The sequence below is a fragment of the Eucyclogobius newberryi genome, unplaced genomic scaffold, assembly GCF_026437365.1.
Source record: "Eucyclogobius newberryi isolate DKJ021-1_F unplaced genomic scaffold, fEucNew1.0.hap1 SCAF_4, whole genome shotgun sequence".
NCBI classification, from domain to species: domain Eukaryota; kingdom Metazoa; phylum Chordata; class Actinopteri; order Gobiiformes; family Gobiidae; genus Eucyclogobius; species Eucyclogobius newberryi.
In genome coordinates this window covers 12,648,664-12,666,741 of record NW_027316056.1, presented here as the reverse complement: position 1 = coordinate 12,666,741, position 18,078 = coordinate 12,648,664, and the positions used below count along the sequence as shown (strand labels likewise).

The 18,078-nt window shown below is 40.7% G+C and overlaps 1 protein-coding gene across 1 annotated transcript in view; it reads right to left on the bottom strand.

Annotated features, from left to right (window-relative positions):
- Positions 1–12,201, bottom strand: part of LOC140377292 (ras and Rab interactor 2-like) — a 39,656-nt gene extending 27,455 nt beyond the window's left edge. Inside the window, exon 1 of the mRNA XM_072462644.1 lies at positions 12,118–12,201. Within this exon, the coding sequence (XP_072318745.1) occupies positions 12,118–12,186 (69 nt within the window). The 5' untranslated portion in view covers positions 12,187–12,201. The remainder of the gene's footprint in view (positions 1–12,117) is intronic.
- Between the last annotated feature and the right edge of the window lie 5,877 nt (positions 12,202–18,078).

Below are 18,078 nucleotides of genomic sequence, written 5' to 3'. Positions count from 1 at the left end.
AGAAAACTAAAAATGAGCAAATCAGATGTAAATAAGATTATGAGACGTATCCAGTGGGTGAAAAGTGAATTTACTGATGTATTTGTTGGGGTTTAACTTTATCGTGAGGTTCAGACTTTAGAGGAATACATTTGACTACATATTTTTGTGTAAAATGGCACGTGTTGTTCAGGAAACTAGTATTAAACAGCTATTTTAACTGTTCGACATAAGACAAAATAAAATTGTATCTCAAATCGTGTTAAATCAAGTAAAAAAACAGAACAAAAACAAAGATGGAGGTCAATCCTATAAAGAAAACTACTAAATGGTTAAAATAGAGTCTTTCAATTATGACAAATAGAAATGTATTGTCAACACACTTTTTAAAAGAAGTTTCCAAATGTTTCCATGGGCATTTCTATGTCACATCTTTTACCAATAAAGTCTATTGATTCACTTGTGTTTATTGTATATTTATTATTTAGTATATGTTATTGCATTTTTAATCTGGTACGGTACAAATCTGGACATTTGTACCGTATTTGCTACATTGATTATTTTCTATTAACATTTATATATTGTTTTTATATTGTAACTTGTGAGCTAAATATAAGATTATTAGGCCCGAGCCCCAGCAGGGCGGAGGGCCTAATAAGGCAGCGTTGCAACTGTCTGACCAAACATGCGGGCGCAGCCAAGTACAGTGAACTAGCCCATGCCGAAGGCATGGATCATGCATACTTACTCCTGCTATGACAGAAATAGTCAACAATGAGTGAATGGGCGTAGCATTCCTCCAAAATCACTCCTGGCATCGTCCCGTACGCGAGAATCCATGCACAAGCTGGCGAGAGGCCTATTAATCTCGTAAGGCCGTGCGAAGCACGGCTGCGAAAGTGCGCACGTAGTGCGCACGAAATCGAGCGCGAAGCGCTCGCCCACTTCCAAACACTCACTAACGCACTCCTCCACTCATGCACGCCCCGTGCATACTAATTAGTAGTAGGAAAATGGAACATTACCGTTGTAAACGGGCGAAGCCCGTGCAAAAGTGCGCACTAAACGAGCACTTTACATTGAGATGACGACCGCGAAGCCATGAGGTTTATGATATTTGGAAAATGGGAAACATTGTTTTCGTATCGGAATATTATTAGGCCCGAGCCCCAGCAGGGCGGAGGGCCTATTGCTCCCGCAACGCTGCCAAAGGCAGCGTTGCAACTGTCTGATGTTTGGTACCCCGTCGCCCCTGGCAAGTACAGTGAACTAGCCCATGCCGAAGGCATGGATCATGCATACTTACTCCTGCTATGACAGAAATAGTCAACAATTAGTGAATGGGCGTAGCCCATTCACTAATTGTTGACAACAGCAGCGCGAAGCGCTGCATTCCTCCAAAAACCCTCCTGGCATCGTCCCGTACGCGAGAATCTATGCCGCAGGCATGGGCCATGCTTGTATCTGCTCAAATCAATGAAAGTCTATGGGGAGTGGGCGGGGCATCCCGACGGAATAGGGAGTGACGAGCGCGTAAGCGCTCGTAATGATGATTCCACCCCATGGCGGCATCGGGAAGGCTTAGAGCTTTCAAACGATGTATAATTTGTTGTTATAGTGGAAAAGGCTATATTGTTTTTGCTAAAAATATTATTATTAGGCCCGAGCCCCAGCAGGGCGGAGGGCCTATTGCTCCCGCAACGCTGCCTTCGGCAGCGTTGCAACTGTCTGACCAAACATGCGGGCGCAGCCCGCATGTTTGGTACCCCGTCGCCCCTGGCAAGTACAGTGAACTAGCCCATGCCGAAGGCATGGATCATGCATACTTACTCCTGCTATGACAGAAATAGTCAACAATTAGTGAATGGGCGTAGCCCATTCACTAATTGTTGACAACAGCAGCGCGAAGCGCTGCATTCCTTCAAAAACCCTCCTGGCATCGTCCCGTATGCGAGAATCCATGCCGAAGGCATGGGCCATGCTTGTATCTGCTCAAATCAATGGAAGTCTATGGGGAGTGGGCGGGGCATCCCGACGGAATAGGGAGTGACGAGCGCGTAAGCGCTCGTAATGATGATTCCACCCCATGGCGGCATCGGGAAGGCTTAGAGCTTTCAAACGATGTATAATTTGTTGTTATAGTGAAAACGGCTATATTGTTTTTGCTAAAAATATTATTATTATTTTTATTATTATTTTTCTTGTTCTTCTTCAGCGCTTTGATCTCTAATTTGACCCCCTGAACATGCTCAAAAACTCACCAAACTTTGCCCAAAATTCAGAATCGGCGAAAAATTTTATTTTTTCTGGGCCATTTTTTTTTCCGTTAAAAAATGGCGCGACAGCGCCACAGACAAAAGTCAAAATACATTGCGCCTATGGGAGACGCCCCGAGGTCAACTTTGGCGTAAAGCTACAAAATTCGGGACACGCATTCCTCTCGTGAGGACAAAGAAAAAGAATCATTGTTGCCACGCCCCCAGACTTACCCTATGGCCGCCATCTTCCTTTGAAAATGAAAACACGCTGTGTTAGCCATTTTGTTCACGTCAAACTTTGACGAACTCCTCCTAGGGCGTTTTGCCCACCAACTTCAAAATTGGCGTACGTCCTCTGGATAAGTGGGGCATCTAAAGTTATCCAATTTTTGGAGATACCTTCTACGGTCTGTGTGCGGCGCAGCCGCAAAGTTGGACAACTTATTTTGGAATATTGCAGGTCTAAAAATTGCTCCCATTTGATCAAAACCAGTCCGATTATGACCAAATTTGAATCAGTTGTTAAACTTTCTAGTTTGGACCAGTTTAGCCTGACAAAATTTAAATCGGCGCGATAGCGCCCCCTACAGAGTGACCTTTAAATTAACATTGAAGGTCAAAAATTAGTTTGACCAAAATGTTCTAAACTTTACCCAAAATTCTATTTTGGCGTCCCTATCAAAAAAGCCAATCAGACAAATGCCTTAATTTTTACGGCGTAGTCGTAGCGATGACATAAACTTCCCATGTTATCCCTATGGGAAAACCGCTAAATCTCTCGAATATCAACATTTTTCTGTTTCACACTTTAACGAACTCCTCCTAGTGCGTTTTGCCCACCAACCCCTAAATCGGTGTACGTCCTCTAGACAAGTGGGGCATCTAAAGTTATCCACATTTTAAGGATAGCTTTTACGGTCTCTGTGCGACGGAGCCGCAAACGTTTCCCAGAATTCTGACTATTTGGCCTTCAGAGTGGCCTATAAGCAATAGAGTTTTTCCAAATGACATGATATTTTGAACAAAATTCTAATTTGCCATCCTGATCATGAAAGTATGAGAGCCGAAGTCATATTTTGTACGGCGTAACCGTAGCGATGACAGAAACATCCCATGTTATCCTTATGGGAAAATCGTTGAATCGCTCAAATCACCACATTTTTACGCTTCACACTTTAACGAACTCCTCCTAGGGCGATTGTCCGATCAAGTTCATATTTGGAGAATATCATCTACACAAGCGGGGCATCAAAACGTATCCATATTTTGATTCTAAGTGGTACGGTCTCTGTGCCGTGGAGCTGCAAATATACTGTCACAAATGGGAAAAACGCCAAATCCTTGAAATGTTCACATTTACGCTTCACACTTTAACCAACTCCTCCTAGTGCGTTTGGCCCACCGATCTCAAAATCGGTGTACCTCCTCTATACAAGTGGGGCATCAAAAGTTATTCAAATTTTATGGATAACATTTACGGTCTCTGTGCAGCTGAGCCGCAAACTTTTCGCAGAATTTGGACTATTTGGCCTTCAGAGTGGCCTATGAACAAGAGTTTTTCCAAATGACATGACATTTTGCACACAATTCTCATTTGCCATCCCCAAAATAAAAGTATGGGAGCCAAAGTCATATTTGGTAAAGCGTAGCCGTAGCGATGACAGAAACATCCCATGTTATCCCTATGGGGAAACCGCAAAATCTCTAAAATGACCACATTTTTACACTTCATACTTTAACAAACTCCTCCTAGGGCGATTATCCGATCAAGTTCATATTTGGGGAGAATCATCTACACAAGCGGGGCATCAAAAGTTATCCATATTTTTATTCCAAGTGTCACGGTCTCTGTGCGCTGGAGCTGCACATTTGACCGATATTTGTGTTCATTTGCACTGGTTAAGCACAGCATTGTACATGTCCAATGTGTCACTGTCTTAGTTCTTAGACAATTGCGTTAGCGCCAACTCTGTAAAATGCAGAGAGCAGAGTCGGAAGGCCGGCGGCCCGCGAGGGCCGTTGGATGCCGCTTGCGGCTTTAATTCTTTCTTCTTCTTCTTCTTCTTCTTCTTCTTCTTCTCGGGACCAACCCCCCTATTTTTCACCCAGTGAACATTGACGAAAAGTCACAAAAATGTTCACACCTCTAAAAATCGTGCCTCTCTACATTCTGGCTATTTCCCTTTTCTAAAATAAAAAAAATTGGCGCGTCAGCGCCCCCAAATGTACCAAAAATGCATTGAGAGATGGGAAATGACCCAAAAAAAATCTGATCGTAGAATCATGAAATTTGGCGCAGAGGTAGATGGTGACAAGAGAAGTAAAAAATATTATTTCGGCAACGCCGTCCGCCCAACCAGATGTCGGCCATATTGCTTCAAAAATGGCTAAACATGACTTCGGAGTTTTTCCAAACGTCGTACTTTTACGAACTCCTCCCAGGGCGTTAGCCCTAAAAAGCTGAAATTTGGTGAAAATGCTACTGAGGAGTGGGACATCAAAAGTTATCCAAATTACATTGATACCTCTCACGGCCTATGTGCGGCGAAGCCGCAAACTGTAGCTAGAATTTCAGAAATCTCCCATATTTAAAATTTCTGCCGTTTGCGCAGATAAAGTCCGAATTGCGTCAAATTAGAATCAGTTGTTAAACTCTTTGCCCTAAACCTACTTGAAGTGAAATAAATTCATTTGGCGCCACAGCGTCCCCTACAGATTTTATATGGAGGTTAAATGTTTAGTTTTGCGAAATTATATGAAATTTGACACACAACTCAATTTTAGCATCCCCATCAAAAAAGTCAATGAGACCCATGTCATAATTGTTATGGCGTTGCCGTAACGATGACCGAAACCTTTCATGTTATTCCAATGGGGAAATCGCCAGAACATGTTTACACTTTAGACTTTCACAAACTCCTCCCAGGGCGTCAGCCCTATTAACCTGAAATTTGGTGAGACTCATCTTCAGGGGTGGATCATCAAAAGTTATCCACATTTTCATTCAAAGAGTCACGGTGTCTGTGCGGCAAAGCCGCACATTTTGCCAAGAATTCAAAATAAAATAGCTTTTTGATGGTAAAACAAAGGGGAGAAGATGTGACAGCGTCACAGATTCAGCAGTAGGCGTAATAAAAGGACAATTGGGGCGCGTTAGCGCCCCCTCCTCTTGCGGCGTGGCGGCGGCGTGGCGAGGGCCGATCATTGCCGCTTGCGGCTATTTTTTCTTGTTCTTCTTCAGCGCTTTGAACTCTAATTTGACCCCCTGAACATGCTCAAAAACTCACCAAACTTTGCCCAAAATTCAGAATCGGCGAAAAATTTTGTTTTTCCTGGGCCATTTTTTTTTTCGTTAAAAAATGGCGCGACAGCGCCACCGACAAAAGTCAAAATACATTGCGCCTATGGGAGACGCCCCGAGGTCAACTTTGGCGTAAAGCTACGAAATTCGGGACACGCATTCCTCTCGAGAGGACAAAAAAAAATATTATTGTGGCCATGCCCCCAGACTTACCCTATGGCCGCCATCTTCCTTTGAAAATGAAAACACGCTGTGTTAGCCATTTTGTTCACGTCAAACTTTGACGAACTCCTCCTAGGGCGTTTTGCCCACCAACTTCAAAATCGGCGTACGTCCTCTGGACAAGTGGGGCATCTAAAGTTATCCAATTTTTGGAGATACCTTTTACGGTCTGTGTGCGGCGCAGCCGCAAAGTTGGACAACTTATTTTGGAATATTGCAGATCTAAAAATTGCTCCCATTTGATCAAAACGAGTCCGATTAGGACCAAATTTGAATCAGTTGTTAAACTTTCTAGTTTGGACCAGTTTATGATGACAAAATTGAAATGGGCGTGATAGCGCCCCCTACAGAGTGACCTTTAAATTAACATTGAAGGTCAAAAATTAGTTTTACCAAAATGTTCTAAACTTTACCCAAAATTCTATTTTGGCGTCCCGATCAAAAAAGCCAATCAGACAAATGCCTTATTTTTTACGCCGTAGTCGTAGCGATGACAGAAACCTCCCATGTTATCCCTATGGGAAAACCGCAAAATCTCTCAAATATCCACATTTTTATGTTTCACACTTTAACGAACTCCTCCTAGTGCGTTTTGCCCACGAACCTCAAAATCGGTGTACGTCCTCTAGACAAGTGGGGCATCTAAAGTTATCAAAATTTTAAGGATAACTTTTACGGTCTCTGTGCGACGGAGCCGCAAACGTTTCCCAGAATTCTGACTATTTGGCCTTCAGAGTGGCCTATAAACAATAGAGTTTTTCCAAATGACATGATATTTTGCACACAATTCTCATTTGCCATCCCCAAAATAAAAGTATGGGAGCCAAAGTCATATTTGGTAAAGCGTAGCCGTAGCGATGACAGAAACATCCCATGTTATCCCTATGGGGAAACCGCAAAATCTCTAAAATGACCACATTTTTACGCTTCACACTTTAACAAACTCCTCCTAGGGCGAATACCCGATCAAGTTCATATTTGGGGAGAATCATCTACACAAGCGGGGCATCAAAAGTTATCCATATTTTTATTCCAAGTGTCACGGTCTCTGTGCGCTGGAGCTGCACATTCGACCCACATTTGTGTTCATTTGCACTGGTTAAGCACAGCATTGAACATGTACAATGTGTCGCTGTCTTAGTTCTTAGACAATTACGTTAGCGCCATCTCTGTAAAATGCAGAGAGCAGAGTCGGAAGGCCGGCGGCCCGCGAGGGCCGTTGGATGCCGCTTGCGGCTTTAATTTTATCTTATTTTTATTTTTTCTTTCTATTCCTTATTAAGAATATGACAGGTTCTGTCTATAGGAGTTTTGTTTATAAGAGTTTTTCTATTCAGAGTGTTTTTTTTTAAAGCTTTCTATACGTTATCTGTTCTCCTACTTCTGTATGTACTTGTGTTGCAACACCAAAATTTCCCCGTTTCCCGTGTGGACAAACAAAGGCTTATCTTATCTTATACAAAACAAAATATGTCCAAATATGGCAACACTTTCCACCCCCAGACTACACCAGTTTAGAGACACTAAAGTTTGCAAAAACATCAGAGCTAATTAGTTACATTTGTTGAGGTTTGTCTACATAATCCAAATTCCCTATTCCCTACATTTACTGCACACATGTTGAAATGAAGAAACTCTGCTCTGATTGGCTGGGACTGACTCACATGCAAAAGAGTTTCCTCATAAATAGTGCCTAATCGTTTTTGCTTTGTAAATCTTTGTTCACAAGTCAATTGCTTTTTTCAAGGCGTTACAAACAAAATTACCAAAATACAGTTCAAATTTATGCCATTTATATGATTTTTGTGTTAACAAAAAAAGTCCTGGCCATAAATGAAGAAGAAGTTCTCTCGAGTTTGTGCCTGTAAAGTGAAACAACAAAAAGTATATATGTATACATGTAAAAAGAAGAGTACTTTTGTCGAAATACATCTATCTATCTATCTATCTATCTATCTATCTATCTATCTATCTATCTATCTATCTATCTATCTATCTATCTATCTATCTATCTATCTATCTATCTATCTATATATATATATATCATTTATCATTTATCATTTATCATTTATCATTTATCATTTATCATTTATCATTTATCATTTATCATTTATCATTTATCATTTATCATATATCATATATCATATATCATATATCATATATCATTTATCATTTATCATTTATCATTTATCATTTATCATTTATCATTTATCATTTATCATTTATCATTTATCATTTATCATTTATCATTTATCATATATCATATATCATATATCATATATCATATATCATTTATCATTTATCATTTATCATTTATCATATATCATTTATCATTTATCATTTTATCAATATATCAATATATCAATATATCAATATATAGATATATATAGATATATAGATATATAGATATATAGATATATAGATATATAGATATATAGATATATATATATATATATATATATATATATATATATTTGTCATAGGCTCCAAGTCTAAGTCTTTAAGTGTCAAGTCATCAATATAGTAACTCAGGTCGGACTCAAGTTCAAGCAGATTTTTGTAAGATAGTTGAGCATAAACTGAAACAACATAAAAGTATTTAACAAACTAAACTGACTTCTGAATACTGTGTAAGGTTGTTGTTACACATTTCAGCCACTAGGAGGACCTCTTTTACAGGCTTGTCCTCCAATGACCAGCACCACAGCCACAGTCTCCTCCTTCTCCCTCTGTCACTGGACTAAGTGGAGCCAGTTCTGTAAAAACCCTGAGCTTTTAGTCGAGCTCCAGCTGTGGAACTCTGGGAAAGAGAGATCTACACAACAAAACTAACACATGGTCACTCTGAACCGCAGACGGACAGTTCAGTGACGTGTTCAGTCGTTATTGTGGTTCTAGTGTGAGAGAAAGTTAGATTGGACGTGTTTTTACCTATAATATTAAAGACTCGTTTACATTTTCATAGTCAGCACTTCTCCCTGTTAGTATGTTGTTTATTTGGTAACTGTTTGCATCAGAACTTCTTGTCTCACAGTAATTTTGTGTTTTTATAAAGGTTAACTAAAAATAAAATAGAAAAAAGGAATTGAAACTTGAAGTAAATGAGGCTAAATCAGGACTTGTGTCGTTAACCTACAAAGAATAACACTTGATATTGACTTGAAAACTGAAATAATAATCCAAAAAACTCTTTTTTAGACAACTGAATACAATTTTCAAGTAGTTCATTTAATATTATGGATAATAATATAATAATAATCATAATATTCCATTCTGATACTCCAAGCCTTTCCTAAAAGTGTGTGAAAGGTCAAATTAATGCGATAAAAAATAATAATAATAATAATAATAAAGTATTGATACTTCAAATGGGTATCTAGTTTCAACACTGTTTTAATAGGTTTTTAGTATTTCAGAACATGTTTGTACAGATCTATACTACAACGCTATCATCTTTTTAAGCAGAATAAAGTGGAAAGCATTTTGTTTTTTTAAGGAGAAAATGATGGTACTTCAAACATTGCAGCTTTTGCTTCTATTCAAAATTGCAATTTCAATTAATCTTACATCTCGACCAGGAAAGTACATGAATGTATGGCATGTTTAAACTGGATGGTTGTGGACGGCTTCTGCGCACAGGTTAATTTAGCTTAAAACAGAGCAGCTATTGTTACTTGTGCAGAGAGAAAAATAAACCCGGAGGAGGAGACAGGGAAGCTCTTTAGATATGGTGAAGGTCAGAGGACTTAAGGCAAAAACAAACACCAGAAGCTTTACGGAAGCAGAAACCCGTGACTGAAAACACCGTCTCATATTTACAGCGATAACAACGATTTTCGAGGAGTAAATTAAGTGAAATGACAATGACGTCTTTCACACTAAACAAGAACTATCACTAAACCCGGGAAGACCTTTTTGTATTATAATGTGTAGTTCATGTGTTTCAATACATTTTTCATGTTATCGGTGCCATTTGTTGGACTTTGGACCGTTCAGAAGGTGGAAGATGTTTTTTTTATGTGATGTTATTTCGTGTGTCCAATTTTTCCACCACTCGACAACACGATGACGTCGCACTCGAGGCAAATGCTTTTAATCACATGGAATTATAAGAGATATCTAAAAGGAAAACACACAAAAAAAATATTCTGCTTTCTTCATGTCAAAAGAGAAGTTTGTTGTACATTTTGGGAGGAATTCATTAACATTTAAGCTTTAGAGGGTTAAAGTGTAAGATGTAAAGTCACTTGAGCACTTTGGCACCGAGATAAGCTTTTACAATTTGTATTTTAGTATTTGTTCTAATGTGTTGTTGTCTGTGCAGCATTTTGGTAAGATCTGACTGTTTTTAAATGAATGGAATTTTTATTTGATATGAATAATTAAGGGCTCAGTAATGATACTAACTAACTAAGTGTTTAACTGTAGCTCATTTTTTATGACATTTAGAAAAGAGTTTACTTGGATTCTCCTGCTTTCGGGAGGAAGAAGCACTTATCTTTGTCACTTAAGTAAAAGTACAGATAAAAGAGCAAAAATTTCAAGAAAAAGCAGCAAACAAAAGTAAAAAGTATTGAAGAACCCGTTTAAAACCTTTAAGAGTAAAAAGTAAAAGTATTTCAGACTGATTTTGAATATTAATAAAGCAGCAAAGCTAGTGATTTGGATGAAAATTTTTGCAGATTCATGTTGATTTGACTCGATTTTCAGTTTTTATTTGTTGAGACATCAACTCAAACTATGAACGTGCAAAAAAAACGACTGCTCAGGCATTCCAGGCTGTGTAAAACAGTTAATAAAAGTATTTTATACATTTTAGTCCTGTTTAAAATGTATTCAAGTAGAAAGTACAGATATCTGCACTCAAATGTAGCAGAGTAAAAGCATAAAGTATCTGACGTACAGAACAGTCAAGTGCAGTGCAGATACCTACAAATTCCAGTTAAGTGCAGTCATTTGACTTTAGTACATCATTATTATTCATCACCGTTATGTCGCTGGTATAAAGTAGTTCTGTTTATCTTGCTATTTTGCGGGACAATTATCGCACTTCAAAAAATTGTTATCATGACAGTTTGATCCTTATCCATTATACACTGCCACCTACAGTATGTCTAAGCACAACATGTAAAAACAGCACGCTCTAAACAATTAAACACCCTTAAAAACCGCACGAACAGCGTTTCCCTCACTACTGCAGGGTGTAACTCTGCGTTCGCGTCGCGCACAGGCGTTTATGTGCACGTGCCCTGTGACTGAGCCGCCACTGAACCATGGAGTCAAAAGGAAACTATGTGTTTGGGTTTAGCACATGGGGCTTAAACAAAGTGCCTTCACAGTGAGGAGGGGAAAAACTGCAGCGCTCATTATGGGCTGAAAACTGGACACCTGCGGGAAATGGTGGTATTTTTAGCAAACACACAAACAGATGGAAAATGGAAAACTTTGTTGCTCTAATCTCTGCAGGTTTTTCGTCCACAGACTATTTAGCTCATTAGCAAAACTGGGATTAAGCGGTTACACACTTCAGATGCTTAAATGTATGTTAGAATGGAGTTATTTAACAGTTACATTTCCCTTAATGGAAATTACAGTCAGCTGGCATTTACATTTATGCTTTAGAACAGTGTTTCTCAAACTGTGGCACGCTAGAGTCTTCTTCTGGTGGCACACGGACATCTAAAGTTAAAACTAAACTGTGGCAATGCTGTATTCCTATTTAAGACCTAGTTAAGCCCTGATTTAGACCTGTAATAGTCCCATTACAGACCCGATTAGGGATGTCATGATATCCAATTATTGTGAGAAGAAACATTGTGATACAACTATTATTCACGATTATTGACACGTAACAAAACAAGTGTAATCCTTAATTCTCTTTCATAATACATTATAGTTCCTCTTGTATGTAAGCAGCTTTCTGTAATCAAACTTTCTCATATATATTGTGATATAAAACAAACACTTTAAGAAGCACTTTACATTTAGGTCTATTTTTGAAGTACAGATTGAATTGAATTAATTTTGCTTCTAAAATGATACATTTTTTAATTTTATTTTTATTTTTAGGATTATACCTTCCCTGGACCCGATCTAGATCTGGTGGTACTCGGAAAACCAAATATTTTCTTTGGTGGTACTTGGTGTAAACGTTTGAAAACCACTGCTTTAAAATATCCACAAGCTCAGGCAAAAAAGTAACTTGAAAGTGTGCATAAAAATAACCTGTAATCATAGCGTTAAAATAAATATGTCTTAAAAAATATAATATATATTATATTATATATAATAATATAACTATATACCTGTCTATATTCCCAAATAAACAAAATAAACGTATATGTTCTGAAGTTATACCTTGAAGAAACTGCCGCTGCGATCCGTGAGTCGCCTTGGAGGCTCTTCTGTGTTTGGGCTGTGGGCCATGTTGTGGTCCTCAGAGCGGGTCAGCGTCTGCGGGACAGAGATATGGGTCAGCGTCTGTGGGACAGAGATATGGGTCAGCGTCTGCGGGACAGAGATGTGGGTCAGCGTCTGCGGGACAGAGATGCGGGTCAGCGTCTGCGGGACAGAGATATGGGTCAGCGTCTGCGGGACAGAGGTGTGGGTCAGTGTCTGCGGGACAGAGATGCGGGTCAGCGTCTGTGGGACAGAGATATGGGTCAGCGTCTGCGGGACAGAGATGTGGGTCAGCGTCTGCGGGACAGAGATGCGGGTCAGCGTCTGCGGGACAGAGATATGGGTCAGCGTCTGCGGGACAGAGGTGTGGGTCAGCGTCTGCGGGACAGAGGTGTGGGTCAGCGTCTGCGGGACAGAGATGTGGGTCAGCGTCTGTGGGACAGAGATATGGGTCAGCGTCTGTGGGACAGAGATGTGGGTCAGCGTCTGCGGGACAGAGATGTGGGTCAGCGTCTGCGGGACAGAGATGTGGGTCAGCGTCTGCGGGACAGAGATGCGGGTCAGCGTCTGCGGGACAGAGATGCGGGTCAGCGTCTGCGGGACAGAGATGCGGGTCAGTGTCTGCGGGACAGAGATGCGGGTCAGCGTCTGCGGGACTGCGGGACAGAGATGTGGGTCAGCGTCTGCGGGACAGAGATGCGAGTCAGCGTCTGCGGGACTGCGGGACAGAGATGTGGGTCAGCGTCTGCGGGACAGAGATGCGGGTCAGCGTCTGCGGGACAGAGATGTGGGTCAGCGTCTGCGGGACAGAGGTGTGGGTCAGCGTCTGCGGGACAGAGATGTGGGTCAGCGTCTGCGGGACAGAGATGTGGGTCAGCGTCTGCGGGACAGAGATGCGGGTCAGTGTCTGCGGGACAGAGATGCGGGTCAGCGTCTGCGGGACTGCGGGACAGAGATGTGGGTCAGCGTCTGCGGGACAGAGATGCGGGTCAGCGTCTGCGGGACAGAGATGCGGGTCAGCGTCTGCGGGACAGAGGTGTGGGTCAGCGTCTGCGGGACAGAGGTGTGGGTCAGCGTCTGCGGGACAGAGATGTGGGTCAGCGTCTGCGGGACAGAGGTGTGGGTCAGCGTCTGCGGGACAGAGGTGTGGGTCAGCGTCTGCGGGACAGAGATGTGGGTCAGCGTCTGCGGGACAGAGGTGTGGGTCAGCGTCTGCGGGACAGAGGTGTGGGTCAGCGTCTGCGGGACAGAGATGTGGGTCAGCGTCTGCGGGACAGAGGTGTGGGTCAGCGTCTGCGGGACAGAGATGTGGGTCAGCGTCTGCGGGACAGAGGTGTGGGTCAAACACAGTGCAGACTTCAGCCGCGGTGCACATGAGGAAACGCCTGCTCTGTCCACAGTGAACGACACGGCTCTGACTCTCGTTTCACAGTTCTCTGCATTATTTCAGCCCTTTATTTAAACTCGTTCCAACGCTCCACTTTTTGGACTGAAATTGTGTCCATTCATTAGTTTTCTAGACAGTTCCTCCAGCTGCTGTCTGTGTCAAATGTTATTCTGCAGAACCATGATTCATTTTCCATCTTGTGAGACTTTCACAGCAGCATTTCCCAGAGGCAGAGATTATTGACTGCTTGATATTTTGAACAAACAAAAATTACACATTAGGGTTAATTATGCATCATATTATTATATTATTATGCATCATACAGCACTTTTTTGGTTAACTACATTGCATTATTCAGTGATTAAACTATTATGGTCGCCACAGCAGCCCTGGGGCAAACTGGGACAATCTGCCCCATCGACACCTCCGACCACCACCAGCCATTCATTTACACACAACGTCATTCCCTCTAGCGCCCCACTGTGGCCCCTGGTGTTCCCGCGGTCTCCCATCCCAGTACTAACCAGGCCCTGCCCCGCTGAGCCACCATTTTGAAGCCCCAGTTAGCATTTTGAGTGACTTTGGTTTGGTTGATTTAACACTTGACCAAGTGAGAGCAAACAGTTGATTTTTCATCATGTTTTTTAACAAAAAAACTCTATGCTACCTTTTCCAATTGAAAAAGTAGCATGGAGTATTTAAATTGTGTTGGTGTCAAAGTAGCAGTTGAAACATCTCATTTATAAAACCTGATTTGGATTTCTTACTAAAAGTGTAGGTACAAACTAAACACAAGCTTCCACAAACATTAAATAAGGTCAGTATTTCTTTTGAAGAGTAGATAATCATGATTTTGTTATTGATGCAAAGCCCTCTCCATTTAGCCAAAATTGGGACCAATACAATGCATAACCTCACAATAAAGCTGGAAACTTTAAATACATAATAAATAATGTAAATAATTAGTCGGCAAACACAACATTTGGTCGAGGTTAATCGACTAAGGACAACTCCAGCACGTTCCTGTACCACATGAAATGATTTGTTTAAAACCTTAGAATACTGACCTTCAAGAGGGTTTCGAAATCCAGCTTCTGTCTACCAAGTCCTCATTTATTTATGAAGACTTAGTGTGGATGTTACAATACAACATTCCACGTCCTGGTCCTGGTCCTGGCTCCTGGTCCTGGCTCCTGGTCCTGGCTCCTGGTCCTGGCTCCTGGTCCTGGCTCCTGGTCCTGGCTCCTGGTCCTGGCTCCTGGTCCTGGCTCCTGGTCCTGGCTCCTGGTCCTGACTCCTGGTCCTGACTCTTAGTCCTGGTTTAGTCCTGGTTTAGTCCTGGTTGGGGGTCGACCCTGACACGTGCACTTTTATCTCAGACAGGAAGGAAGTCCCGCTGCCCCCGACGACCAGACACAGAGCGGATGCATCTGCGTGAACCAAAACAATGACGATTTGGGCAAAATAATGTGTCAGTGAACTTCATATCCTTTTCCCCACGAGACTCAAGAATAGTGTTATTAAAAGAATCGAAAACCACTTCGACAACAACAGTAATCTGAATGTTTTATGAATCTACAAAATATTAATACCACAACTAAACTCATCCGTCTTTGGTCATGCTGTGACTCGACTATAACACCCAAGTAAACACACAATCTTCTGTCAATTATAAGTGTTCAAAATACAGATTGATGACAAAATGTTCCTCTGATTCTCGCAGCAGCACAAAACTGACCCGAGCTATTTTTGGTGAAGTCTGAGTTGCGTCTAGACAAGTGGTTTCAATTCCACGAACGATGAGGAAACACCAGGAAAACATCCTCAATTGACCGTCTGTTCAACTGCTTTACCTACAGGCCTGCTTACTCGTTTTATTTTTTTACCATAATGAGTAAAATCTAATACATCTGATATCATATAGCTCATAGAGTTTTTTGTTTTTGTTCATAAGAGTTCTATTAAGAGTGTGTTTTGAAACTTCCTATAATCTGTCCTTTCCTCTTTCCCCTTGTGTGGATATTAAAGGATTATCTTAATTTGTGGCGAGACTATAGTTCCAATATTTAGTAAAATTATTGGTTACGCACTAATATGCAGTACAATAAGCATATTCTGCAGCTAAAACTATACAACCGGCCAAGAATGAAGCTTTAGGATGGGCGATAAAGCAGTAAAAAAAAAAAAAAAAGAAGGAAGGAAGGAAGAGAGAGAAATCCCAAATTTCTGATACATTTGAATAATTTCATCCAAAAAAAATGTAATTCAAAGTCCGAACTCAAACAACAAGCTTTGAGAGACACTGGATTGGCTCCACAATAAATAATAAAACAAATCCAAATAAAAAACAGTAAATCTAGATTCGATTCAAATCTGATTAAAATGCATCTTCTTTCTTGGCTGATGAACAACCATCAAACTGTAAACTTACGTTGTTACTGTGATATTCATGTATTTCAGAAACACAAATATAAGAATAAAGTCTGTCAATGCCTCAAAGTCTTGGTTGAAAATGAGCTTTCTAATAATAATATGAATATGATGTTTTCTGTCCTGAGTCAAAAACACACACTAGAACCCTACAAACACTTATAATACAAACAGAGACAAGCTGGGACATATGTTTGCTCATATGTGGATCACAAATACTTTCCAAGCATCTTAATCATCTTAATAATGCAGATAATTCCTTCTCTAGTCACACATACAGTAAAAAAACAAAAAACAACATTAACATTTTTACATCTGACTCCCTGTTTTTAATGTAGCGGTTTAAACAATGTTCTGCTGCGTCTGCAAAAGCTGAAACACTCTCACACGCACAATGACCACAGCAAACTCCACAACAAGACAGTCAATTATCTTAAAGACAAGCCATTTCCCCCCTTTTTTAATTATTACTTTTGAGAAATAACTTACACTTGTGACTGGTTGATTTAAAAAAAAAGGGGGTAAAAGGCTGTGTAACTTTTTAACCCCCCAAAAACTATAGAATAAATAAAAGCAAGTTTTTGAATGCGTTTATTGCACTTAAAAAAACATTGGGTGTTAATTTGTGAACTTATACACTTAACACTATAACTAAACACAAATCTCTGGTCCATGCTGGATCTTAAAGGACAAATATTCTGCATTATTTGTAGCGTTATTAGCTTTTAAACATGCTCTTGAGTACCTTTTCATGGCATTTCATGTTTTGGAACTAAAAGATGACATGTTTTTACAAGAATAATATAACTTTGCCACAGCCTTGAAAGACGCCAGAGCAACTGAGCTTTGGCTCCATCTACTGGCTGCAGAGGGAATTATACACTTCAAAAATCAATACTATTTGCTAATGCAGCTGCTCGCCGACTTCCTGGTTGAAGCACGCAGTTGTACTGATCGTGATTTGATGGCAAAAATGCACAGAGAGGGAAGAATGCACAGAGCCACATCACAGATCATGAAAACATCAGTCGCTTAGCCTGTGAGAATAGATCGATTTAATTCAGATCAGACGAGATCGAGCACTGACCAGGTCGTGAGACAAAAACGTTTCTTCTTAGAATTAATCCTGAACATGTGACAAGCTTTTCCACTCTCCTCAAATGCGCCGCTGGATGTTGTGAGTTTATTTGAACTGCCTGAACCATATTGCTGAAGCCTTTGCACTTTGAGGAATGCAACCACTCCAAGTTTTGCACAAAATGTTTTAAAATGTGTGCCAGTCAACACGCCTCTGACCTAGACCAGACCCTGACCTCAAACCACAGCTCTGGACGTCCCATTATAGCAAGTTACAAAAACGAGTCTACTTTCTCGAATACAAACCTTTGGAATGATCATGCAGTAGCAGAAAGTGTGTCAAAACCCATATCATTTCCCCCATATTATGTTCCACGCTTCTTCAGTCTTTGAGAAAGACTAGGTCAGGCAAATAAGGCAAAGGAATTTACAAATGAGCAGATAACGCAGCGATTTGTAGGTCAGAGGAGATGTGGAAGACAAGCTTTGGTTAAACAGGAAAAGGAAGCAAAACGGCGTTCATTAAAACATCCCAAAAAAGACTGAAAATAGTGAAACAAAACTGTCTAAAACTCCCCCACGTCTAAAAATACAACAGTTGAAAATGTCTCTTAATGTCATTTGGACACGGGTATTTGTATTTTCCTCAAACGCAACAATGTTTTCTACTATTGTGATTCAGTTTGCGATGATTTGTACTGCTCTGGTAAACGTTGTCATAGCGTCAATGCCAAACGCCCATTCTAATGTTTGTATGGGCTTAACATTTAACGCATGTGCAAAATATTCCCCCAAACAGATCCTACATTTGCTGTCAACAGCCAATCCCAACAGTGAGATCAAAAGACACGGACAAAAGAGTAGACGCAGATACATTGGGGACATGTTAAAAAGACCCTGATGTTTATGCGCGTTGCTATGGTTTCTCCTCCAACGTGCACTAGACCGATAATTACCTGCTGCACCCTTCCCCGAGCTACTCCATTCGCGGTAGAAGTAATTAGAAGTAAGGTTAAGCCCACAAG